At 47.7% G+C, this 27,417-nt stretch overlaps 1 protein-coding gene across 4 annotated transcripts; it reads right to left on the bottom strand.

Annotated features, from left to right (window-relative positions):
* Positions 1-845: 845 nt before the first annotated feature.
* AKAP1 (A-kinase anchoring protein 1) lies at positions 846-27,417 on the bottom strand. 4 transcript variants are annotated; one of them, XM_083806104.1, is made up of 11 exons: positions 27,263-27,417; positions 11,857-13,543; positions 9,731-9,864; positions 8,533-8,659; positions 7,834-7,961; positions 6,406-6,583; positions 5,671-5,821; positions 4,993-5,060; positions 3,460-3,533; positions 2,594-2,659; positions 846-2,464 (listed from the first exon to the last, which is right to left on the bottom strand). In XM_083806104.1, the coding sequence occupies exons 2-11, from the start codon at positions 13,517-13,519 to the stop codon at positions 2,402-2,404; spliced, it is 2,652 nt and encodes an 883-aa protein (XP_083662230.1). In that variant the 5' UTR covers positions 13,520-13,543; positions 27,263-27,417; the 3' UTR covers positions 846-2,401. The 4 variants fall into 4 exon arrangements, with proteins under 4 accessions (XP_083662230.1, XP_083662233.1, XP_083662231.1 ...); XM_083806107.1 differs by having other exon boundaries at positions 27,259-27,398; XM_083806105.1 differs by lacking the exon at positions 27,263-27,417 and adding an exon at positions 27,116-27,232.

Raw genomic sequence — 27,417 nt, 5'->3', positions numbered from 1 at the left:
AGCACTCCAGACGGAAGTTATAAATTAGGTGTCTCCAGAGACCTCATTCATTTTACCCATAATAAAATTACCACTTTTCAAAGGGGAAAGCCCCTTTGAGTCGCTTCAAAGTAAGCCCAGGGGAGGGCTCAGCTCAGATGCACACACGCTCAGCCCCCGGTTTGCAGCCAAGAAGAGCAGGACCGCCTCAGGGAGGGGGCTGGTTCCCTGAACAACTGTGTGCACATGCACCTATCTACTGACCATAAAGGCAATACTCAGAGTTTAACACACTTAGTTATGTGCAATCCTAGACAAATCAGTCCATTCAGTGCCTTCATTTCTCTTCCATCCATGAAGTGTAGATACATCCTACTGAAAAAGACGTTACCAACTGCAAGGTGCTCCAGTACCAGGGTAAGGACAAACTGTTCACTGGGACACCAACTCACATCATTGCTCTGCCTGGCTTGAGCAAGGAACTTGTTAATACTTGAAAGAGGGGGTTTTATTGCCTGTACAATAGGGAGACTCCCAAGTTTTGCTTTTCAACACACAAGTGTGACGAAGGGGCTTCCTGAGCCCACAGGGTAAATTAATTCCACCATATATACACAACAGCTTTGAGTACCAGTGCTCAGGCTAAGGCTTTCTAGTAAGTAATTCATCATAAGATTAAATTCAGTTTTCAGTTCCTTCACAAAGTTTGAAGTAAAATAAACCCCAGGACAGCTGAAGCTTGACCTTTCTGCATCTGTTGAAAAGCCATTGGGATCTTATCTCACCTGCTTATCCCACTGAGCTCCCTTCCCAACCCTGCATCACAAGAGGTCTGGAAATGAAGGCTCTTAGTCATCACAGGTTGATTAAGACGGCTTAAAATTCGAGCTTTAATTGAAATGGAAAATAAACATTCCAAAATGATATATGTTTTATAGATTTAACTGAGTTACCAAATTTAGTTTTCATTGGACATTATTGCAAATATGAACATTAAATCATAAGCGCCGAATAGGAGAGAACTCAAAAAAAGGTTATAATCATACCATATCAGAAGGGATCGGACCAAATGCTTTTGTAGGCAGCTATCCAAATGTATGATGTGCTGACATGTTAGCTCATAGGATGTAAAGACATCCTTGAATCTACCTGAAAAAGTTCGAGGCCTGACTACATCATTTTCCTGGCAAGTATCTTCTCTGCCAGCAATAAATCCCAGCTCAATACATATCTAAAATGATATACATTAGAGGGCATATGTTTAAGAGTATTAAGTCAGCTTAAATTACTTGAGCAAAATTTTAGGTTTGTGATAGAAATCTAAAAAGGAGCAAAAAAATTGAGAACACCACTGCAATATTAATGCCAAATTGTTACTTTTTTTTAAAAAGAGATCTGTACAGCAACATAGCAAAGAATGCAGTGATCACAATTCAAACCAGACAGCAATCTAAGGGAATGCTAATCCTGTATACAGTAGAGCGGAAACACTCCCACATTCGGATGCTCCAGATACGTCGGCTACCCTAATGCACTCCAAACCAGTTCTACCTACATAGGACATTTTGGTGTGAAAAAGTTTCTGTAAAGTTCCCTTTGTTTCCAGTGTTTTTCTTGTACAAAATATTACAATGTTTTTATATATATTTACAGACTTGCACAGCTAGAAAAATACAAATTACAATTGGGCTTGGCAATCAGTTCTTTTCTTTAAATACATGATATTTCAAGAGCAAAATCGTAGTGGTAACATATCCTGCACTTCAAGCATCTGCACAGAGAAGCTTTCTTTGTTAAGCATATCAAGCATAAAAAAACATGACTGCAGTGAGACATGTGCCACAGTAAGCGCAACAAATGCGATTCATCAACCTCCTGGCATCAAGAAGATATAAGATGAATGCAGTTTGTGCACATCAGTGGCATGATATAGAAAAGTTCATTACTGAATATTAATTTCCTTAATAACATTCATTAATTTCACAGGCAGAGCCTGTTAAAAAAGGACAACCAATGTAACTTTTCATAAAAGCGGACACCAGCTTCATGGGGTATTATACATCTTCAACAAAAATGCAACCACAGTTAATATTTCAGGGGCATTTGTTGACTTCAAGCAAGCCCTAGGGTTCTACAAGTTTTCCATTCAATTTTTGAATAGAGGCCAGGGAGGATTTTCTGCTTTAAAGCTACAGTATCTCTCATTATGGCTTTTAATACCCTGCCTTTCACTGAGATGAGGTATGTGTTTCTAGTGAAATGGTAACAGTTGAGCAAAACAAGTTTCAATGGACCACAAAACTCTGTATGCAGGTGTAAACAGATCTTCCCGTAAGAGGTTGCCAAACCAAATTGTAACAGTGCAAAACAGGATTATTTTTTTCCCTGTTAGGAAAAGGTTGTCGAGGCATCTAGGACATTGCTAGTAGTTGTCAACCCACTGAGCAAATCCTCTTTCCACCAGAGTTCTGTTTATCGACACCACCTGAAGGGAGAGGAAAAAAGAAGAAAGGTGAACAAGCCACGAGCAAGAAACACCAAGTTCCTTACCAAGAAATGAGTCCGCACAGCCATAAACTTGAACTATATTGAAAAGGTAAGTGTGCTAACATACCTCATCTCCCATCATACTCCACAACTGTATTAGTGGCAGACCTGTTGCATTGTCATAATTTGTGACCTGGAAACAGAAAAACATTAGCATGCAGCAGTTCTGGTCTCCTCCATGGTAGATGCAAGGCTCACATCACTGAGTGATAGTCAATAATTAAACCCACACGCAGGTGGAAGAAATGTAGCTGTTGCCAACAGGCAGCTGAGACACTCTGCTGGCAAGTTTGTCACCCCATTTCTTCAAATCTTTACCCTTGCTAGAATTAGTGATACATTTGAGTGTTGCATTAAACCAAAGGAAGCCAGGAGATTGTTACAAATACTATCAGCTTCCCACTTGGCTTACCGGGATGTCTACAGCCACTATTAGAAACACTTCAGAAAAGGTAAGGCCCTCTTTATTAAGATCTGGCACCACGCACAAAAGCCTGTGGGACACTACCAGAAACCTTAGCTTCTGGCCTGTGGCTGGCCAGGGGGCGATCTTGCATATCAGTGTTGTGAAGGCATTCAAGGTTGGCAGAGCAGTGCAGGCCCAGGTGAATACCTGATCTGCTGGACACTTTGGGCTCTTTAAGCCCATTTGGGCACCCATCCTCCTGGTCTACATCAGCTGACAGAATGGAATATTCACCCCTTTCCTTGTGCATCCCTTTGAGCCACACAGTCCCAAGCAGTGGTGATGCCACACAAGGGAGTTCTCAGCCTGTTCTCAGAGCTGAGACTTCTCAACAAGAACCTTGCTCAGCAGCCAGCCTTACAGGCTCTGCACTTTGTTTCTGATAAACACACAGCATGCTAGGGGCAGAGAGAATAACAGCAGCAGCAAAATTATCAACAAGGCTTTTCTAGACAGCTCTCATGTACCTGCGCCAGTAGTGCTGCGCCTCTGGTCATCTCACTAACAGCAGCATCAGCTTCTGATGAAAAGTGATCCTCGTCTTTGGAAAGAAAAGAACAGGAGAAAAATTAGATATTCACAGCCTTTAAAGGCCAGAAGGCACTATTAAACTAATCTCGTTTGACCTTCCACATAAGTTAGGCCAAAGAATCCTCACCTACGGTTGCTGTAGGCACTTGCTGAAACCAGTCTATTAAGCTGGAGAACACACAAATATTACGCCTGCTGTGTTGCTGAAGGGAGAGGATGAAGTGCTTTTCAAAGCCACTAGCCAAGTTAATGTGAACATAAGTGACTGATGAATTAGGAAGCTTTAAAAACAAAAGTATTCTTCTTCTGCAATGCCTTTGAGCTGCCATTAATATTTTGATGCTTAATAAACTAAGGTCAGGGGCCTCAGGACTTTCCCAACCTTGCACAGAGTGCCATACTATAAGCAGAAAACTCAAACATTTGTCCCACAGGCTAGCTGGCATCTGAGCAATGCCAAATGCATGCTCTGCAAGCATTGGAAGCCTGAATCTCACAACCTGCACAGCTTATGGTGGTCCTGCTGCTAACACCACACGCAATGCAGCAGGAAGCCCCCATGTCCCAGCCAATGAAGTTACAATTCACACTGTGAAGATGAGACAGGACATAAGTGCATAAGTACATTTTGAACAAAAGTTGCTTATTTCCTATCAAACTGCTGAAAAATAAAAGTTTCACCTTTGCGGTTCCTGCTCTGAGAATCTCCAGCAACAAGTGAACTCCCTACACCTCTGCAAATGCTGAAGGAGGTAGATGTCCTCAGGGAACGTGCAAACCACTCACCTCTGCTAGCAGCAGCTTAAACCTGGCCATCCATCTACAGTCTTGGCAGGGCCTGTACTAAAGTCCTGCCAGCCAGAAGCTCCAGTGATAAAACCCAGCCTGACCCCTAGCTTACCCCTTCTGCACCCCAGGAAGGCCATCTTTTTTAGATACCAATACAGCAAGAATCTCAAAAAAAGAGCCCAACACCAGGAAACAGAAACCAACCAAAAATATAGAAAACATTTCTAGGCAGTGACTGACATTCCAGTGCTCAGAGGGCAGTCTTTTGAATACAGAATGTACACATCAGGCATTTCAGCAGGAAAATATCAGGTATTTGTCTAGCAAATTAAAAATCAAGTTTGCATTTACAGTTACTGTACAGCAGAAGGCAGAACAGTTACAGCTGCTTAGTTACACCCTGCCAGACCTGCAAACTTGCTGTTTAAGAGAGTAATTCATTCTCTCCTTCATACAAGAAAAAGCCTGGATATTTATGAACTTCCCCTTGAGTCAGACAGATTGTGCCATACTAGCTGATTCAGAAGAAAAAAATATTTCTTCCAATCCTTGCTCGTCACCTCAAAGGCTGCACTTGCAATAGAAGAGAAAGTTTAGACCGAAGCATTGCTTGCTTGTAGCCGGTATCCATTTAAGCCTGCAGGAGGAGTGCCAACAGTACCTCTCGAGAGCTCCATTACCTGGAAGTGGCACCACGTTGTCTAGTAAAACTTCTGCTCCTTGGAAAGGTAGTGTTACAAAATCAGACCTTAAAGAGAATCAAATTAGAATAAGAACATGCCTTTAAATTACTTCTGTATTCTTTAAGGTGACATTGATTAATCAATTACACTAACAGGAATTCAGTTTAAAATTGATGACAGTCCAAAAAAGATCAGACTATTCTTCCACCCATCTAAACAGCAAGAAATTGTTTGGTTACCACATCAAGTTGGATTGGGCTCCAACCAAAGATCACTTCCATAATGCAGGCTGTGCTTCTTACCCCCCTAAGCCCCTGGGGGCTCTTCGTAGGGCAATCGAGTATTTAATGGGCTTGTATACAGCTCTGCCAGCCAGCGAGGGTGAGGTATACAGAACTTCAGTTTTATTCCTAGCTCATCAATGAATTGGGACTCCTGAAAGCATCCTTTTGCATCCGTGTGCTGAAGGGGCAGAAGTTGCATGGCTTTTTTCAAGGGGAGAAGAGAAATTGCAGGAGCTCAGTAAGCTCTTAAGAAATCCACGCCCTCTGCTGGGACAAGTCATTCTAACATTTCCCACTTCAGCAGTGAAAATCCCTATTCAAACCACATGGATGCCTCTGATGGAGATTCAAGCCAGATATTGCCTCAGGCTACAGAAAAGGAGCTAGAGACCTGATTTGTCTGAGCGTGTCAATCTTCACTCTCTCATATCCTCCATAGTCCACGTATCTGATCTCCACTTCGCTGCTCTCTTTGAAGTAGCCAACAACTTGAGCCCGCCACCATGCCCCATCCAGGCCCGGAGCTGCGCAGATAATACCAACTGCAGAGCATAGGAGCACAGAGAGGCTCAGCATTAGAAGACTTCCACAAATAAGCACTTCACACATTAGCAGTACTGCAGTTATCTACTGAGAATCAACAGCACTTCTTACACTGCTTTTATCTTCTTTCAGCACCACCCACACCCCCCAATCAGATAAGGCCTACAGGTGACACAGAAGAGGTGGGTTTTAGTCTTAAGTCTCTGCCAATACGATGCTGTTCTATGCAGGCATCCGCTTCTGTTCCAGCCTTTGATCACCAGCAGCAAGGTCTGTCTCCAACAAGGAGAGCAAGTGCTAATAACCCCTTCCACGTGACGCAGCCTCTGCTTTACACTGTGTCCCAACAGCAGCACTACAGATTCAGAAGCAGTTCTACATTGTTAGCAAAAATGTACCAGATGCTAAGTTGACTAAAAAGAAACTGAGATGGATTTGATTTCATCCTGAATTTCAACATGCAACTAAGTGGCCTAGGATATGCTCCAGAGATGAGTGGCATAAGAAAGTAAAACATCTGTACTCTGAGAACAGCTTGAAAAGACATGAAACTGAACAACTTGTGAGCAGCCAAGTTACTTGCCTTCTACAGGTGTTGGCAGGGTTGGAATTCCAGGTTGAGAATAGCAGACATACATCTGCTGGTCCAGGCTACGCAGGACATGGAAAGTGGGGTGCGTATGTTGCTGTAGAAACATGTGTCCTGCATTGACTTGGTTAGCCACAACCACTTCTACAGTGACTCCATCTGGGAGCATCAACTGCCACAGGGAGGAGAAAAATACTCATTAGTGTTTATTACAACACAAGCTTCAGTCACATTAGACACTCAAAGCAACTCCTTGTTCCACCAACAACTCCTGAGGCTGACAGACACCAGTGGGAAAGCACTAGTATGATGATAATTCACTTCCAAAGGCTGCTTTGGATCAGGACCAGAAAGTACTCAGTGTGCTCAGTACTATGCTGTAGTACTCAGTACTATGCTGTTGTACAGGAAGTCAGATTTAGGGAAGGGCCCATCTTGTATACAAAAAGACTATCAGCACAGAGCAGCTGTAGGACTTATTTACCCAAAAGATCAGTGAGCAGAATTAGCAATGATGCAGGTCAAGTCACATTGCACTATCAACACAGTACAACTTGCAAGGATTCCCTACCCACAGAGCTTTTAACATCAAGGTAATCTCTGCAGGGGCTGTCCAAGATTCACCACAGAGCTCTCATGTTAAAATTAATATGCCCTACCTGACATAGAGCCACTGCATTGGGCAACTACACAGAACACAAAGCATTATTGTGCACAAAATGTATCTAAAATGCCTTTAATGTCACTAAACTCAGTTCTCCTAAACAAAGCCAGCCTTTACATCCATGGAGACAGCTATGTGCAGTTACTGTATACATTTTAAATGCCCAATGCAAGCAAAAGAGTGCTGTACAGATGCTTAGAAACACAAGAAGCACGAAAACTCTTCTCTGGAACACTAATGTGAAAGCCTTCTCTAAGTGTAATTCAACACCATTAGAAAGTAAAATATTTTGAGAAGACTAGCTTCAAGATTTCTAGCTTCAAGATTTAGGGCAGTGCCAGTAATGACAACAGAGCAGCATGACATTTTGATCTCTAAGCAGAAGTGGCAGGCAATCCAACCAGTTCCAGCCTGAAGTGGTATTTCCTCAGGCAAACATCTAGTCTGGAGGACGAAGCCTACTAAGCCAGATGTGCGATTACACAACATTAACCCCAGCCTGGTAGAACATTCTGCTACATCTCCCACTTCTATTTCCTTTCTACCTGTAGCAGAAGAACAGGCAGATAATCTCATCTGTAGCAGTTACGCAAGCTGGACAATAGATAACTGCACAGATCCAAAGGTGTTTTGAGGGAACCTGTGAACCAGCATGTTCTTACTGGTAAAGGGCCGCGTGGATATGGCATGCTATGATGGCAGTGATCAACAGCAGCCTTCCACCCTGACACCAGCACAGGCAGCAAGCTGAGACTTACCCAGGAAGTCATAGGGAGGGAATGAAGCGTCAGCGATGGTGGAGGTGGAGCATAGATGTTGGTGAGACTCAGCTCTTTGAACTTCTTGCCAATAAGGCTCAGTGCTTTTTCTACATGATGCTGGGAACCTGGAAGACAAAAATCCAGGAGAAGATCTGTTACACAAATATGCTGGGGACACACATACCCTATGTGGAGCTAGAGAACACTACAAGAAACCTGGGCTACACCAACAATTTAAAAAGTTTTAATAGACTGACCATGTAGTCTGATGACTGGATCAACGCAAGCAATGCAGGCCCCAGCTTCAACAGCTTTAGCCTCCAGGATGACCTTTTTCACAGAGTACTGGCAGATTTTTTTCAGCCGCATTTAGTCTATCATTCTTCACAATCAGATTCCATTGCTGATACACACCCCATAGCTCCTCCCTTAAAAGCCAGAAGTCATCCCACAAAAGATCTTATTTTTGTTATGAACTACAGCAGCTGAGGTTGCTAAACTGCACTCTCACCTCTAGAACAGAGGGTTCATGTGCCAGGGTACAGGTGACTTGGCATATACCTCTACTGTAACACCATTGTCTGTGAGCAGAAAAGTTTTGTAAAGCACCAGACTCAGACTGTACGACTTAGAAAATCCTTGCCCATCTAATTACAACCAACAAGCTAGGTATTAGACTGAACAGAGACATCTCACCTTCAATGTGGCAGATTTGGAAGTCATGGGAATAAGGTAGTGTTGAGATATAAATTTTGGCACCAGATGTTTGCTTCAGGAAGCTCACGTACCTCCCTTGTTTGCCAATCAAGCGGCCAACTAAATGCTTCATGGAAGAGACAAGAAAAATGGTCAGAAGAGAAATACAAATCAAACAGCAATGCTCTCCATGCCTTATTTCACCCACATTCCCAGTTCCTGCAGTGCAAAGAGCCAGGCAGGATGAACACAAGGTAACACCATCCCAGTGCAGAGTTATATTGGTCTGTGATAAGTCAAGGCAGATACAGACCACTAAGTGCAGCTCATTTTAAAAGATTCATCTTTATATCTTGCAGAAGAACATAAAACCCAAACAGAACAAAGTCAGGCCCAGCAAATGCTACTGTCTTCCTATAGTCAGTGAAATCACATCCTCTCCCAGTCTGGACTTCTCTTTTAAAAAGAGAAAGGTTAAAGGGAGGAAAACATGCTATATTCATCTTTCATTCAAAATATATACTATGGTGCAGCAATTTTAAAGCAAGCTAATTAGCCTGGTTTACTCCCTTTCTAATCTATCATGCCTATTAGGCTACATAGCCCTGGGGCAGCTGTGCAGGGTGCACTCAAGGCAGCAGCACGTTTATCCTACCAGGAGATGCAGTTTCGCTTTACTGATCATCAGCATCCAGATCTGCTGAGGAGCAGAACTGCAAGAGCGATGACATGTCTGGCAGCCATGCGCAGTTTTGCATAAGGTTGGAAAGAAGGGATGAACACAGTCCTAAAAACACATCCTCTCTCTTTATAATGACCCAAAAGAAAGCTCATTATAAAGACGGAGATGCAAGCAGCTCTATAGAATAGCTTAGATCAGCATTCAGCTTGTGAGAAGGAGTTTAGACAGGCAGTTGAAACATCCCTCCTACACAGCGGGGGGAAAAAAAATCTCTCTAAATGGGGAGTAATGAGTTTAACACCCGGAGTTACCCTGGGCATAGCCCTTACATGCCTCTTCTTTACAGCTGTGCACAGGCTCTTCACTCCTGTTGAGTTGTAACAGGAGCTAAATGCTTAAATCCTTGTTTATTTGTTGATCTCCTTGGGATTGCATTGAGCCACTACCAGACTGCAAGAACCAGAAGATCACTACGTAGGGCAGGGCGAGAAGCACGATGGGCTGGTGCCTGGTTACCTTTGGAACCTCGATTTCCCAGATAGTGAGGTCAGACTTGCTGGATTCTCCTCCTGGCTTAGAGTTCTGGCGAGTTGCTGTCTTCCCCAGGGCACAGCCACTGTCCACAGAATCCATGCTATTTACATCCGAACCTACAAAACACATGCACCTATCAGCACTCAGATAACCTACAAAATTAACCCGGCTACCGGACACAAGGCCATGAAAATACGTCATTTAATACAGAAGTTAGGTTGAGCTTTCCCCATGTATTCTCGCAGGATGTTCCTGTACCATGCTGCAGTATTTCAGTAAGAGTCAAGCCCTACCACGCAGTTTACTAGAAGTTTCCTTTTGTTCCTGAAGAAAAACCTGAACACCTCTGGGAACGCAACAGAAGGAAATTCAATTTCAGGAGGAGTCTTTCAAACATAGTGGCACCTTAGACAGCAGAGACAAGACACTAAAAGTAAATGCTACCAACTGAACGAGAGCTCTGCTAACAACACCACAGAGCTGCAGCTCTAGAAGGATACACCGCTTTTTCCCCATGGCTTAGACAGGGCTCACCACAGGACTTCAGCACACCGGGAGGGGGGCGCAGCCCATTCATCTGCTCACTGGACTGACATCACATTCCTGCCCAAACAGGGATTGCATGGGGAATTATGAGTGTCAGCTGTGCTCGTATTGCCTCTTGCCCAAACTTCTCATATGCCTGGGGAAACAAGGTACCAGAATTGATCTATAGTTTGTTCCCAAACTATCAGTCAATATCAAGGTGGTTTCCACTTGGGAAGGAGAAGAACTAAAACAGCTTCCTCCTGCTTGGCATATCACAAGACTGATCCTTCCTCCAGATTAAGGGGCAGGAGCACAAAGATCATTACTTCCTTGTAAGCATTCAGACCAACCAATGTAAGATCAAAAAGAAAAAAAAAATCCAATAGCTACTTTACATTTGCTACATCTTAACTAGCAATGCAGCACAGATGCCTAGAAAGTCAAAGGCAAATAGTGCAGCTGTTTGCCACAGCCTTTCTAGACAAGGAGGAGGATTTGAATCTCACAGCCAGGTGTGAAGGTCAGCTGTAGGACCTCTTATCCAGCACAGACACATCAGCAACTTTACCTGTGATATCCCCTCTCCCTAGCCTTCAGCTGTCTCAGCACAGAACTTTTAGCCCTCATCATCACCAGGCTGCACAGCACATTCCCATCGCGCCAGCATTCACAGCAAGACAAAACCATTTTCTTCCTATAGTTACTCTCACTAGTCAAGACGTTTTGTGGGTTTAATCCTTAATTTTTGGCAAACTCAGTCCATGTCTTACAACAAGCAGGATCCCCATTACTTTGCAGCAATTACAAAAGGCATCCTGTCATTAAGGGCTGTTGGCACCACAGGGTCCTATAAAGGATTTTAACATCCATCCCCAAGGTCACATGGGTCAACATTTGCTCAGACAGCTTTCTATTCTGCCAGGCACACATCTTCCAGGATCTAGAAGGCAAAAACAATAGAGACAGATGGAGGGACTCTGTGAGCATTGCTGCCGGTTGAGATTTCTTGGCGTGCACCTACTCTTCCAAGGGAGAACAGGCTCCGGGGTAATTGGTCTGCAATCAACTGATTTTATCACGATTTATTAGAGCACTTCTTGGGTTCATCCAGCAGCACCCCAGAAGGCTCACCTACAGCCCCCCACAAGGATAGATTAGATCCCAATGCTTATTAGAAGCTGCCTGATCCAAAGCAGGAATTTGTATTAGCAGGTCTCAAACCTGTAAGGTGTTCTCACCAGCCTGACCTACACCCAGACACACTCCAGTTCACCAGGCTGCTCAAGCACATGCTTAGCTTTAGACAATAAGCTTGTGCTGAATGGGGACCAGCCCGTTCACCCCGTTGCAGTATATGCTGAACGTCACCTAGCTAACACCAGATACTACAGAGATGGGAATTCTGACAGCAGATGCTCAGAGTCGTCATACCCACCTGAACAAGAGGGCTAAATATTCATCTGCTGGGAAAAAGTTAAACATGAAGAGGATTTATCTGAACATGTAGCGAAGCAAGGGGGATACAGCACATTAAGTGCTTGCTCACCACATTTTTGTATGAGGTTTTCCAAATCTCTTACCTCCCGAGTGATCTCCATCAATCTCTGCTGCCCAGTTACTCTCCTGACGCAAGTCTGGCCCGTCTTCCTTCAGCATCCCATTACTGTATGGCACTTTGCTGTCTTCAGGGAGCTTCGGGGTAGGAGGTTTTTCACTTGGTACTGAGCTCTGCTCAACAGAAGTGTCTTGGGTTGCAGATGTGCTCAGTAAGTCCGAATGCTGGCCTGATGTGACGGACAGCGTTGTGTTCTGCAGCGGGTCCTCCGCACTCGTCGCACCGTCAGATGCGCATGTGCTGCACCCAGAGTCCTCCGTAACCAAGTGTGATTTTCCCAGTGACCCTCCATGGCTTGCCACAGGAGTCTGATCGACTCCTTGCGACTCACCGCGCACACAGTTCTTTACCTGACACTCCTTCGTGTCTCCCTGAACAGGGCTGGATAAACAGCTGTGTGTTAAACAGCTGGAATATGTCACACACTGATCGCGTTCCTCCACCTGTGGGGATGTCAGCACCACAGCACTCTTAGCAGCGGCATTCTCACCTCCTCCCACAGCTTCTGCTGCAAGCACCTGATCAGAAGGAACAGTGCTTGCCCTCTCCAGAGGCCTCTCGACTCGGCTGGCTGCAGCCTGGCAGATCCGACTGGACACATCACTTACAGAACCAGACAGCACTTCCTCGGTTGCTGCCAAAATGACCTTGGAAATGATCTGTATTGCTACTTGCTCAATTTTCTCAACTTCTTCCTTGTCCAGACTCACTCCTCCAATCCTCTCCCTTTCTAATTCATCTCCTTTTGGCTGTGTGCCCTCCTGACACACAGGTACAGTACTGTCACTCAACTCAGACATCTTTTCTTCCCTGGACTGCTCCAAACAGGCAGACTCTGAACTATCCGGTAACATCCTAATCGCGGAATCCTTGTGACTTGATACAACTTCAACTTCATTATTGAGAAAGGCTTGTGGGATATTGGCTTCCTTCTCCAATCCCAAGTGAAGGGCTGTCACACAGCCAGCATCCGATAGCACAATTTCTGGCATCTGGCTTTCCTTAGGGGGCTTAAACGAAGAATCATCTGACTGCTCTGCATTGCTGATCTCCTCCGTGATTCCCAAAGACTCTTGCGTCAGTGTCACGGATGCCGATGGCCACTGATCTTGGGTTGAACTAGAGCCTGAATCCTGTTTAGGGCTGACTGCAGCACTGCTGTGACACTTTGAGCTCTTTGAGATCAGAGGGAGAGAAACACAAGCAGGGACACTGCTTTCATCTTGAGATCCTATTATTTCTAGTTTTTCACTGTCGTCCTTGACGGTGCTGGGCTGAGTTGTCGTTATTGCTGGGGCTGGAAGGTCCCGTGAGAAGTCTAACCCCTCATGAGGCTGACGCAGAAGAGAGGGCGTCATCGACCCTGCCGGCGGCAGGGAGGTCGAGGTCTCATTCTCTGGGCGTTCCTCTTCTGAGGAGAGAGGCAGTCTTTGAGAAACACGTGCTTCTGTTTTGGGTGATGAATCATTCTCTGGCAGTTCTTTCTGCTGCTCTTCTGCAACAGCTATCACTTGTCTGTTATGATTGCTCGGATGCTTTTTTCTATTGGAATAGATCCACCAGCAGCCAAGAAGTGCCAGCACTCCAGGTATGGCATACGGGAACAAAGTGCGAAAGCGTAAAGCCATTTTACAAAGCCTCAGCAATTAGACCTAGAAAGGGAAACAGAAAACTGTTATTAAAATAGTCACATGAAAGATAACAGGAAGGCTAAAGTTTCATAAATGCCGTGAGCTATTTCTGTTAGTGCGGACAGGCTTGTTTTCCAGCCACTCTTTAAATTCACATCTCTGCTCTATCAGCAGGCTGTGGAACAAGACCTTTTCCTAGCAGTATGGATATCTGGACATTTCTCACCAGTACGTTTATCTTGGCAAGCAGCTTCACCTTGCCTCACCTTTGCAGGTCAGTACTACACACAAGGACAGCATCCAGCACTGCACGTTTCTCCAGCATCAGGCTGGGTTCGCAGCACAGCTGTGCTACTAACAGCCAAAAACTAAGACTTGATACACCGCAGGTTTCCCCAGTTCTCTGCTTGAAAGGCACATCACTCAAGAGTTTGTAGCTGGACAACACACATCTCTAAAATACAGCAACTAGGTCAAACTGAACTGCTTTGCAACCTTCTCATCTACAGTGTTGCAAGAGGGTGGTGCGTGGGCACACCACTCAAGCCTGCAGTTCAGTAGGTACAAAACAGCAGCGTGCAGCTACTCCACTTCTCTTTACACACACAGTGAAGGTATTTCTAAACAAAGAGTGCCTGCAGCCTCATGAAGCAAGTGTCGCCCAATAACCAGAAGTCCCTCTTAAAAGATCTCATACTTTCCAATGGAAGACCAACACAGCTGTTGGCCAAAGGCCAAAAACCTTTCCCCATCTAGCCATTACCACCACAGGAGGGGTATACATTAAAAACCAAGGGACATTAAGTCCAGTCAGAACTCGCATGCCCCTCCATGCCACACAGCCATCAATGGATTTGCAAGCTAAGCAGATGGGCAATAAGATCAGCGTCAACGCGCCCATCTGCCTGCAGCTTGGTTTCTGTTAAAAGAACATAGCTATATAAAGGGAACACCGCAGCAGTAAATCAGGTCACAGTGCTAAGAAAGGCAAGTTACCTCCCCTGGAAAAACGAACCCCCAAGCCAATGGGTGTCACAAGACCAGCTGGATATGACCACAGTGGACAACACGGACAAGAGAGAGTTACTCTGCCCTGTTGCGGAAAGATGCCAGGGGATACCAGCAACAGAAGGCTCTGCAGGACCAGCTCCTGTGCACAGATGCCTAGGACATGTATGAAACCTGATCTCGATAGCTTAGTGACAGATGAGGAACAAGATTTGCAAGCTTTTATGTGGCTACATGGACTGATATAAAATGGGAAGGCCTGCAGTTTAAGACAGCTACAGAGACAGCAGCATGCCGAGGACTGGGGAAACATCCATGTGCTTTTAGACATTGCTACCAGATACAAGTAAACCACTGACAGCACAGCTTCTGGGCCCTGAGAAGCACGTAAAATGCCTGGCTAGTTAAAATGTGTTCTGAAACAGCCACAAAAAAACATCTAACAGCAGCTTTTAGAGTCAGAAATGCAAGAGCAGTCGTCATTCAGTCACTGAGCCAGGAGGTAAGTGAAAGAGCTGTGCACTTGTAGGGCTGTCGGACAGCTGCAGCAGTAAGCGCGTGAGACAGAAGGAACTCCAGCGGGGAGAAGAACTCGCACATTAGAATTCAAACCAGGCCGGGAAGAAACATCCGAGAAACCAGTTTCAGGTTACTTTGGTTTTCCTGCACCTTTACACATCCAACACTGGCTTTGCTCTGTACTTCTCTACCTTCCCGTGAAGGTTTGTGTTCCTTCCTCAGCCTGACCGCTCCCGGTGAGCTTTCCCACCTCTTTCACACAGAAGCGAGCCCTCACACCTGCTGAACCCCGCCTGCTCTGGGGTGACCCCAGCAAGGCTCCTCCACAGCTGCCACCCCCCCACACCTCACCCGAAGTCCCCGCACAGAGCAGCTCACACTGGAGCACACACGAGGCCGTGTCTTCAGCCTGCCAGGCTCTGTGCACTGGTGTTTCAAAAGGCCAACACCACCCCCGTGAGGCAAGAGGCCCCCAGGGCTTCTGTGTGACTCGTAAGTCAGCAGGTGGGAGCTTCAGTGAAAGGTGCTGGTGGAAGCCAGTGGTGCCTGCCCAGCAAACCTCTGTCATCCACGTTAAAAGGATCCCAACACTTCTTTTGTGAAGCTTTTTGAAGAGCTCCAAATGACAGAGGACCAAGGTTCACTTTTTCCAAGAGAGGAGAAGCAAGACTTGCAGTCTGCTTAGAGAAGTGTTACTTCAGTTACTTCAATTTCACAATGCATTAGAGGAAAAACAAGCAAAGCAACTCCAAGTGCCTCTAACACCACGGGAACTGTGGCTGGGTTTAAGCTGCCGACAGCTTGCAAAAGCACACAGCTCCTGGTGCAGCGCATTACGGGGGGCAGCAGGATGACCTTGAAGCTTGCTTATACTATCTGACAGCCTTCATACCATCATTAATGGACAGGCAAGGAGAGATAATTTAGTCAGGACTGCTCCAGCAAAGGACATCACTCACGATGTGCAGGTTTCATGTCAATTTCAGACAAGTACTGATAGATGAATAATCTCCTGCCTTTGAATGACTGAACTCCCAGCAACAAAGACCTGTTAATATTCAGCAGGTGTTTGGGAGCACAGCATCACAAGTTGGGAGCCTCAGCCTGCTGCACACACTTTGCAAAGATGCTGTGAATTTTGGGAGCACCTATCCATGCAGGGAGTGCCAGTGAAGGAACGCACCCGGACCGCTTCAGCGATGGCTCCTTCTAATCACATTTCGAGCACAAAGCCAGGGAATGGTGCGAGAGCAGGGTTGCACTTTCTGAGCACGCAGCCCTCCGGGCCCCGACGCACCACATCATCCTCCAGCGCTGCTCGCCGCCAGGGAGTTGTGTTTATGCTATGACCAGAATCCAGGACGCGGGCACACTTTTAACATGCTGAACAGAATCTCTCTTAATTGCAGTTTCAGCCTTTTCTTAAAAAGGGTTCTGTGGCTTTTTTAGGCACCAAAACAACTTAGGAGCATGCTTTCATGTCTATAAATAGACCAGAAAGCAAGATGGCACACTGTGCTTTGCCTCTTCTTTGCATTAGCATGCTGCTTGGATAAAGACAGACATCATTATGAATCAATTCCACCAAATTAATGAGTGTCTAGGTCATTCCAGTGGCTCGTGCACTGCCTGTTCTCAGCTGGGTCAGGGCATTTGCGCCCCAGGTCCCTGCTGCTCCCTGAAGACAGGCTGCCGAGAAGGGACCACGACAGGGATTGTCAGAGATGTGAGGCCATGCCAGCTGCCTCCAGTGCCCCAGCTGCTCTGGCCCAAGTCAATACTCTGCTGCAGTGCTTTCCTGCCTCTAGGCCCGGCTGGAAGTGCTCCCTGCCCAGCAGGGCACAAGACACTTCAGCATTCCCAACAGGTTATGGCACCAGACCTGCAGGAGTGCGCACACTGCATGGGCACCCTGGGCTGCTCCGCTTCCAGCGCCACCGCAGATAAAGGAGGCTTTTCCTGCACTCCGGGGACTGAGACCTGACCTCGGACCCCTGCTTTTTATAATCCTACTGCAAACTCTGCCCCTCCCGAAGGGCAGGAGAGCTCTGTGCACCTCAGCTCACCAGCCAGCCAGCAGACAGACTGCCAGCCAGGCAGGACTGGAGCTGCTCAGACACACTGCACCCCGCTGCAGACTTTAAGGACAGCCCACAGGGAGCTGTTTCCAAGGGTGGTAAGGATGGGAAATAAGTTCTAACAGCCTTGTAACAGTGACATTAGTCTAGAAAAAGCAGTCTCGATAGAGACACTACTACTTCAGCATGCAGCTCCTAAGTTTGTTCTACATCTAAATTTACTAGGCTGACAGCTGTTACTCATCTGACTTTCGAGAGGTGAAAGCTGCCTCTTACTGTAGGGAGCTTGCAAACCCTTCCCCGTGTGGATGCTGTTGGCACTCACATCACAGTCATGCTCCTCCATTTACAAGCCTCACCAAGCTACACGAGGCAGCGCCGACATGCCTTTCCTTAAGGAAAGCCTGCAGCTGGAACAGAGCTAAGCACTTACCCACGTCCCCTGACCAGCCTTGCTGCAGAGCGCTTACAGTTTACATTTTCCCTGAGCAGGAATTAAAGCAAAACACAGTGTGCCTGACGATGCTTACATACAACGACAACGGACTTTTCTCCAAACAGGCCTCGACTTTTGCCAATAAGCAGCAAAAATAAAGATTGTTTTCAGGAGATAGCAAAGTCATAGAAATGGGAACCACCCACTGGAAAAAGAGTATTGTCTAGTTCCTTTCTAGAACCATAATATTTCTTAGACAAGAAAAGACGATCAAGTTAGTCTGTCAACTATGCTTAGTCTTTCCACCAGAAAAAACTTATCAGAACAAGCACTCTGACCGCAGCTTCCAAATACAGCTCTGCTCCGGGGCCCCAGTCTTCACAAGGAGCTGCTCACGTTCTAGCTGGGTGACAAAAACATGCCTCCCTCAAGCTCAACCTGAGCATCCAAGTCTCAAATAATCCAATGTTCACTGCAGATTTCTCACCTCTTCCTCCAGCCACACCTTTCCATCAGAGGAGCAAACAACTTTATCGGAGCTAGTTTGGATGCCAGCCTCGCCTCCTCGTCTCAGTTGTTAGGACTCAGCAGTGAGACAAGTAAATAACGAACGTCCAAAATCGTGACTAGAAAATTTCTTGCTCAATCCCAAATCAAAAGGTAGCTACAGACGATTTAAGAAATCCAGTAATATCTCTAGTACATAGTGAATGAGGTATTAATGCTGTTCTGTGCAGGAAGTTGGAGCCTGCGTTCACTGGACAGTCCTATCAATATCTTCCGCATGAGATACTTCCAGCTGGCTTTATACAGTCAGGTCTGAAGATAAGCTGTTGGTTAATGGCAACTTCTGAATGCTTCCTCAAACAGATCTGGCAGTGAGGGGAAAAACAATACAAACCTATACAATAATTTGGATTTAGTTTTTTTTTTTTAAATTTGAATTTGGTAATTGGGAAGGGTGAAGTCTGCACACTGCTAAGACAAAAGGTTCACATTTATCCTCTACAGTACAATTGCACATTGTGAGCCACTGCTAGCACTCATCTGCTGTCCACTTAAGTTTGTAATTAATGCAGAACCACCCCACAAGCTGTCTCTCAGGCATACCACAAACTCAAATTAAAGCCCATCACATAAGCCCATTCCCAGCAAGCTTCCCTGATTAAACAGACAGCCCCATTATTATCCGATTCCCTATTTAGTTGCACCAACTGTCCAAACAATAGTCCCACACAGCGCTGCAGCACAGGAGACAGTAGCAGGATGCCCCACAGAGGGACAGGCCTGTCCCAAGCCTGGCAGACAAAACAGTTCCAAGCGCTCTTTTGAGCACTGTTATCATTTAAGATAAGATCTTCACTCTTCTGTGGTATTTGAAATAGTGGGGATTGGTTGTTTAGCTGACTGCTCCTTGTGGAGCTCCTTTAATTTCTTGTTTTTAATTTGGCTAGTTTTAGCAAGAGCTGCATTACGCTATCAGCGACCGTGCCAAATGGGAAGTCCACATCCTTCCATCAGCTAGAAGGGGATGCGAGGCGGTGGTTCCGCACGCGATGCCAGCAGACATCGCAGCGTGCCGGCCTGGCTAGGTGGCAGCCAGCACCCACAGGCACCTCCTGAAGCAAGCATGACAGGAAGGCTCTGCCGGCCTGGTTTTGGCAGGCTGGCTGCAATGTCGCTTTTGACGCGATGCCTAGAAGATGGCTGATTTTTAACCTGCGTAACTCAACTGTGCCAGAAAGCTTGTAGGATACAGCACCGACTTCTCTTCCGCCTCCTCTGCAAGAGAGCCCCTAAAGCCCGCTTCCCAACACATTCTGGAGTGACAGAACCCCCTCCCCATTGCTAGTCTGACAGCCAGTTCAGGCGTGCAGGGGCAACGGGATCATTTAAGCACACAGGGAAGAAAGCCTGGGGCTCTCCCGCCAGCAGCAGCGCACAAAATGGCAGCTTGTCAAGTCACATGGCCTCGAGCACTGCCAGACCGGAGGGAGCCCGGCCCGCCGGCCTTCGTGCTCCTGGGGCAGGAGCAGCCCGCGGGGGAAGCACAGCAACCCCAGGGCCTGGGACCGGGGACAATCAGTGTGTAGACACCAGAACCAGCCTGAAGCGCTGACACCCCGGTGCCATTCCCCAGGACACAGGGCCCCATGCAGTCCGGCACCAAAAATAGAGCCGAACCAGCGCTGAGCTCGCACACTGTACACACTCGGCCCGCACCACCAGCCACTTCCACTTCCTTCTGGCATTTCAGGAATCCGGTCTAAATGTCACACCTTACTTCAAGGCAGAGCCACACAGCTGCAGCCAGGACACGAGACTTCTCCAAGCAGCTAAATAATCCCCTCAGTAGGTCAGGATGGGATTGGGACAGTGAGGGGAAAGGAGGGGGCAGTCGGCTCTCCAAAGCTGCGTTCTGACTTGATTTATGGAGAACTGCTGGTAAAGACCCGTGAGATGAGGACAAGTATGGACACACGCTCGCCTACCTTAAGAAAAGTCTCAGGACAGTCAGCTCGTTCACATTAGGGTCCCAGAGCAGTTTTAAGCCACCTTGTTTCCCTAGCCAGGACAAGCAATCCTTCAGCACACACATCCTTATAAGGCCAGAAATGTTCGCGGCACGAGCCTCACGGAGAAGCCAGATAACTCATCCTTAAGGCCTGAGAGGAGAGCTCAGCAAGCTCTTGCTGCAGCTGATTTTCAGAGCACAAGGTTTGTTCTGGGGGAAAGCTGCTCCAAGGCCCCATGTGGGAGAAACGCGGACAAGTTGCAGGGACCGAGCCCCGCAGGAACGTGCCCTCCCACGCCGCTGCTCCCGGCCTCCCCCGTGTCTCCCTGGCCCGGCACCGCAGAGGTTACGCTCCAGACCCCGCCGGCAGGGCGAGCCAAGGCTGGAATTAAATACCGGCCTGACAGATCGCAGAGCGAGCAAGCAGGCAGCTAAATTGGAAATGTGGCTTCAAGAGCAAGGCCAGGACGCCTCCCTGCAAGCCCTATGGTTAGCGATACAGCACTCGGGAAATAAATACTATCTGGGTGAAAGAGAACTGGACAAGGCTGGCACAGTTCAACTACATGGGACCACGTGAGCTCTTAAAATTTTCCATGCTAAAAATAACCAGGAGCAAGTGCTCTGCCTTATAGGAGGCATATGAACAAGAGTTGACAAAAAACTAAAGAACTGGAATCCCTACCAGTAAGATTAAGGTAAGGGAAACTACCGCACAGGAACAGCCACAGAAAAACTTACTTTGCCTATGCTTAGCATCAGCCACTTTTTCAAAACAGCACTGAACTGGCAGAAGACAGGCACCACCCAAACTGCAGCTTCTGTACGAAGACAGAGGTGGTGAGCCTTCGTTGCGGGGACCTCCCACCTTTGTCAGGTCCCCAGGAACCTCCATGGGAGGCTGCAGGTTCAAATGGGGGGTGGAGGGGTTCCAGGACCAAACGCTGACCTCACAGGACAGGCCCGTGAAGTCACAGAGACCTGCCGCATCGCCAGGCTGCCAGCCCTTGCATCATCACCCACTCGCGGTCTCTGTGGTATCGGGCAGCCACAGGAATTTGTGGCATTTCAGATTCCTGCCTTTCCCACCACTTCCTCCCAGGACAGCCTGGTGCACCCATCAAAAAGAACACCCAGAGGTGAGAGCTCAGGAGACATGATTCAGTAGCAACAAACAGCTACAGACAGGTAGGAGCCAGGCAAGCAAGATCTCAAACTGGATGGTACTTACTTAAAAAGAAATAACAGGTGACTTTCTCTTTACTTAATTAAAGCGAAGAGTTCTGCAGCAATTCCTGCCTGAAACACCAGCACTGGGAGACAAGAACACCAAGAGATACTCCTGAAGCAATACCTTCTTTTTACAGCCTAGTTAACATGGGTTACACAGCTCGTGAAGCCATCTCCTCTGTGATGGAACTCTGTTAATGAAGCCACTCTACAACCTTACAGTATTAAGGAACCAGCAGTCCTATTTGCAGAGGAATAAATTTTGACAAGCAAAAGCCTGAAAAAGCTGGTTGTTGTAGACCTAAACTAGAGCACTGGAACAAGAAACACCACCACCAACACCAGGCTGTCTTTTATCTCCAAGATAAAACCTGCTTTCAGTGTAATCAGCTTCACTGATGTTCCTACAACAGCTTACTCCCTTCCTTCACAGCTGAAGCTGCTATGCTGACAGCCCAGGCTTTATTAATATTTCATTTTACAGTGGGAGATGGATGCATGGAAAATGCATGGAAAGAGGGACTAAGTATTCAAGTACCAGGCCAGCAGAGCTCCTCAGCTCAAGCAGCAATACTTCTAGGCCAAAGCAGGTCTCAGAGAAGTTTGTATTTACACACTCACAAGCAGAGGCTTACAATAAAAGTATCAGTCTAGCCAAACTGTAGGGTTTTTTTTCCAGGTGTATTGGAAATCACCAAGAAGCTCATACATATGTGAACAGCAAGCACCAGCAACCCTTACCACCTGCACTGCTGCATGGATTAATGCAAGGCCCTGAGCTGATCACACCTGCTATGCAATAAGCCACAGGTTACACTTTGTAATTAACATTAACCCTATCAGATTATCAAGCTCCTTACTTCACTTTATATCTTATTACCTTTCTGCTCCAATTGTTTCATTATTTATAGTTTCCTCAGCCAAACTAGTGTGTCCCAGTGAATCTCTCTATTACAGAGAAAGGCAAGATCAATTTTTTCACTGCTTTGTCAGGAAGATGTCTCAGACACAGAAGTGAATTTCTGAAACAGCTTCTGCACTGTTTTACCACTACCACCTTGATCTTCCTTGGCTATTCCTCAAAATTTGAGGAAGTCTGCCACTTGGAGTCTGCTCCAGACACAGATCCAGACCAAATGTCCTATTGCTTTGAGCTAACCAGAAAAAGCTCAGCATATTGGCCAGAGGCCACATAACCTTTCCATTATCACCCTGCTTTAAACAGCAGAGAAAAGTCCTCGGATTCAGCCCAACCCACTCTGTGCACAGATATCCCTGACTGGGGAACGAGCAGCACTTCTTGCAGCCAAGAGGCCGAGGCTTCAGTTGTTGCTTCCTGTACCTTCAGAGACCCCCAGCCAGCCAACAATCACACACACAGCTTCCTCCTCACCTGCCTGGTGCCCACTGGGACCTGTCTGGTGTGCAGAGATAAGCAGCAGTCAGCGTGGCTGCTCTGGCTTGGCCCTGTCCTTACTGCATCTCCCACGTTGCATGGCAGAGGTTTTGTGGGGTTCTTTCCAAATGTAGTTTCTTTCCTCCCCGACACACCTACCAGTCCACATTCAACCCTTTCAAAAGCATTTTTCATAAAATGCTGAAGAGAACGAGCCATCTGCAGGACAGGCAAAGCAGCTTTTATTACCTTCACGATCTGCTGCCACGTTATGAACATTTTCCACAAATCCGAGTTTTATCATCTTTCGCTCTTTCTGCACGTTCACCCAGCTTGGAAAATAAAAAATTATTTTCCAGAACTTCTGAAAAATTACATCTGTTACTTACAGATTTTGCATTTGTTTCTCTATCAGTGAAACAAATGCAGCCCTTTCTAAGGCAACATGAATGCCCACTACAGGTGCAGCTTATAAATGAAAATTTAAACAACCAGTTAAGTAAAATGCCTGGCATCTATGCTGATTTCCAAAAAACAGGCATGCATAACACCTAGGAGCAGAAACTAAATGAACCAAATGTTTCCAATATCTGCACACAATAAAAAAAGACCTGAATTTTCAAGGAGACAGAACAGTGAGGTTTACATCACAAGGCACTGATACGGCTGTAGGAGACAGCGAGAAGAGGCGGCGCTGAGACCAAACAGGTATCTGGGGAACAGCATCCAGCCCTGCTCACTAGAAGGCTCACTGTGCACAGCAACGAGACCTTGATGAACAGCTTCTCAAAACAAAAGCTGGGCTAAAACAGAAAAGCAAGAAGTGGTGTCGTTCAGTTAGAAGCCTTGTGCCTCGAGCTTGGCTTGCTGCAAATAAACCACAGGAGTGCAAAGAGAGGAAGGATTTTGAATGTTTATGAAAAAAGCACTCTATATTCACCTATACTAGGAAGGAACAGCAAAGGTTTCACTCAGATGTTTAGACTGAACAAGCAGGAAGATAACTTGTAGCAAGCTTGTTAATGCATACAAGAAGTTACACAACATACTTGAGACCTAATCAGAGAGAGACATGCTTCACTTTGATCTGTATTACAGTAGCACTTACAAGCCCTCGCCCAAACTATGCTAGGGGCTGTTCTCATACACAAAACGGCTTTCCCCTAAGATTGAAGGCTGCGTCCCTTCCTTGGCTTTGGCAGCCCATTTTTAGAGAACAAAGCAAAGGTAGGCCAAGTGACCTTCCTACAATCGCCCTGAGTTGGAGGAGACAAGGAACAGCAAATAGGTACTCCTGCCAGCCAGCAGCCCATCCTTTTTACCAGCTAAACAGGACGCTACACTCCATTCAACTCGAAACATTTTAGAGAATTGGCGTTTATGTTCCTGTCCCCCTGGACACCACAGAACTCTTCTTAACCTCACATTTCAACAGAGGACAGAGCACAAAGCCAAGCTCGCAAAAGATGCTCCTGATTACAGAAGGGGAAAACTGCAGGGTCACATCCCTGAGTTTTATGAGGACATTTCTCTCTCCCTCTCCAATCCTTGTTCCAGAAACTTGAAGCTTCCCATTCACTGATTTATCCCCACACAAAGCTAAAGCCCCTGATACAAGAGGCACATGCAGATCATGAGCTTTTGCTAGGAACTGCTGCTATTTATACACAGGGAGTTCAAAACCAGCTGTAGCACATGGTAAGTTTCTCATCCTCATTGCCAGGTGGCAGTAGAGGTCAAAGGCAGTTTTCCCCAGGACCTCTTCAAGGTCTACAAGCAGTGGTTTGTTCACTGAAGAATGATTTTAAATGATCTTTCATGAAATATTCAGCTCTGCTACGAGTAATGTACTGGGGCCGTAAATTCAGTCGGTTTCCAGCTAGGGCACAAGGCGCAGCAGCAGAAATATTAAACAATCTGTGCAGCGGACAGTAATAAAACAGCTGAAGAGGTTGTCTGCAAAAGCAGCGAGTGACATGAAAACATAACACCTTCTACAACCTCTGTAAGGAGAAAACTCAATGGCCTTAATTTCCAGGAAGCAAAGCACCTGCTAATAAACAGCTTCTTGCAAGCATCTCAAGCTGGCTGCCTGAAGTGAGTAACTTCACAAGCCAGCCATTTGTGCGAAGCATTCCACAGGAGCACTGTAGTTAGAAATCAGGATTTTAAAAAGGCTAGTCATTAGATCTGAAACCCTACACAATTAGAAGTAATTAATGGCTTTCAATGACTTCTAGATGTTTCTAAGGGCATGCGGGGCTACCAACCCGATCTTACTACAGTCCCCCTGGACACTAGAAATACCTTAAATCATTTTTTCACATCAGTTAAGCACACATGAAAGATGAGAGTCAAAGATAAGAGGGGTATGTTGCTTTAAAGCACGACGCTCTTCAGATAACTCTTCTATTGCAAAAACACACTTGCTCTCAAATACACCCAAAGTCAGCCTGCAGTGTTTTCAAAATGAACACGAGAGTCTCAACGCAGCAAGTCAACTGCTGCTGGCTCTGAGCAGCTTTGGCTGCAGTCCTCAGCAAACAAACTCCTGTCACAGCCTGTCACTCAATCCTGTCACTCCCAGGAGAACCTGCAGGAACCAGGCACCCACGTACCCGGGTGGGTCTGAACCGCAGGTACCTCCACCTTACACTGTGGGTGGCAAGGGGAATTCCTGCTAATTTCAGGCACTGGGGAATGCCTACAGTAAAGCCAAGGCTTTCTAGGCAGCTGATGAAAGAGGGAGGAAGGAAAGGAGGTTTTCAACGCAAGTATCCCAAAGCCTCTCTAGAGAGCTTTAAGGAGGAATCTGGTTTCTCAAACAGGTGGCTAAACTTGGCACAACCAAGGAAAACACACCTAAATAAGCAGCAGCTACCAGAAGGTAAAAACGTGTGTTCCTGCAGCACTATCTCATGCAGATCCTGCAATAGTAGCATTTGTTTTATGTCTGACAGCAAACCTTCTGTAGCCCTGTTGTACAAGGAACTGTACAACCGTGATGAGATTCACCTGCCTGAATCCCCCAGCACTGACATTTCACGAGAGCTTTCAGAAGTCCTTCAAGAGCTCAATGAAACACAGGAAACAAAGCGTCAGATGAACTGCCAACAGAGCGGTACCAGGACAGCCAGTGTCACAAGACAGAGGTGGATTCTAGCAAGCTCCAAGCACAGCTTGAGCCCTACAGGCTCCCTACTCCCTTTGACTTACTGAAAAACTGTAATTTTTTTTCAGAGCACCAGGTGATACATACAAGCAAACCAATTAATCAAGAGTTAAACCGTATGATCAAGATCCATGCAGTGAAGCTGCACTGTCCTTGTTCTGAAAGAATCCCAGGTACTCTGAGATCATCACCCGAGAGGTCCAGCAGTCCAGCAGACACCTGCGCAGCATTTCACCCCTTACACAGGAAACTAATTAAAGAACGAGGAGGTTAAGTGACTTGGTCACTGGCAGAGCGACTCCCTGGCAGAGCAGCGAGCTCAGCTACGTTGCTCTGACAGCTCTAGCATGCGCTACCAGGACAAGCCCGACCTCCCTCGCGAGGGGCTGTGCCACACTCCAGAGCGCCATGTGCTCCTCCTCGGCTGTACCGCACACACACACCGGGGGCTGTAACTTGGTAGATCATTCACAGGCACCAAACAAACAGGAGAAAACTAAAGTTACCTTCTCCTGATCCTACTTTCCCCAGCAACGAACTATTTCCTTTCATCCGAGACAAAGTCCACAGCGCCTGATAACACTCCGCAGGTGCCAGCGCAGCCACCCAGCCTTCCAAGGCAGCAGCGACCCCGGGGGCGCAGGAAGGCGGAATTACTTCCATCGCTTCCATCCTAACGACCTTCGCTTTTGCTTAACAGACCAACGGCGGTGGAGCGCAGCTTTGGGTGCCGTTTGCTGCCACCACAGGCAGCGCTCGCTGACGGGATGCCCCCGGAGCTGCCTGCCCGCCCCACACCGCGCCGCCCAGGCTGCGACGGAGCGCCCAAAGCCGGGCCCAGCCCCGGGACCCGCGGGGCTCGGCTCCTCCTCGCCTCGAGCCGGGCGAGACAAAACGAGCCCGGAGCGCTGCTGCCCCGGGGGCGACCGAGGCGCTGCCGCTGAGCGCTGACAGCGGGGCCGCTGCGCTCCCGAGCCGGGCCGAGGCGCCGCGCCGTGCCCCGAGCCCAGCGCCCCGGCAGCCCCCGGGACCCGCGCGGCTCCCGCGGCCGCGAGCACAGCAGCGGCGGCGGCGGCCCCGGGCGGTACCGGAGGCACGGGCCGGGCCGGGCAGCCCCCGCCGCCTGCCCCCCCCGGCGGGGCCGGGCCCCCCGCGCAGCCTCCGCCGCGCCCCGGGCGGGCCCCGCCGTGACCTCGGCGCCGGGCCGGCGCGGCGGGGCCCGGGCGCGGCGGCGCTGACCTTGGGCGAAGCCGCCGCAGCTGCGGCCTGACGGCGGCCCGCGGGACGAGCGGCACCGGCAGCGCCCACAGCCCCCGGCCCGGCCCGGCTGACAGCGGGGCCCCGCCGCTTTCCGAGGCACGGCGCCGCGGCCCGCGCGGTACTTACGGACGGACGGACGGCGCGGCGCTGCCCCTCCCCGTGCCGGTCCCGCAGCTGCCCCGGTGCCGGTGCCGGTGCCCGTCCCGGCGCCCCCCGCAGCCCCCCCGGCGCCCACGTGCCGCCCGGCCGGGCCGCCGCGCTGGGACATGCGGCCGCGCCCC

The sequence above is a fragment of the Anser anser genome (genome assembly GCF_964211835.1).
Source record: "Anser anser genome assembly, chromosome: 20".
NCBI classification, from domain to species: domain Eukaryota; kingdom Metazoa; phylum Chordata; class Aves; order Anseriformes; family Anatidae; genus Anser; species Anser anser.
This window is presented reverse-complemented; position numbering and strand designations above follow the sequence as displayed.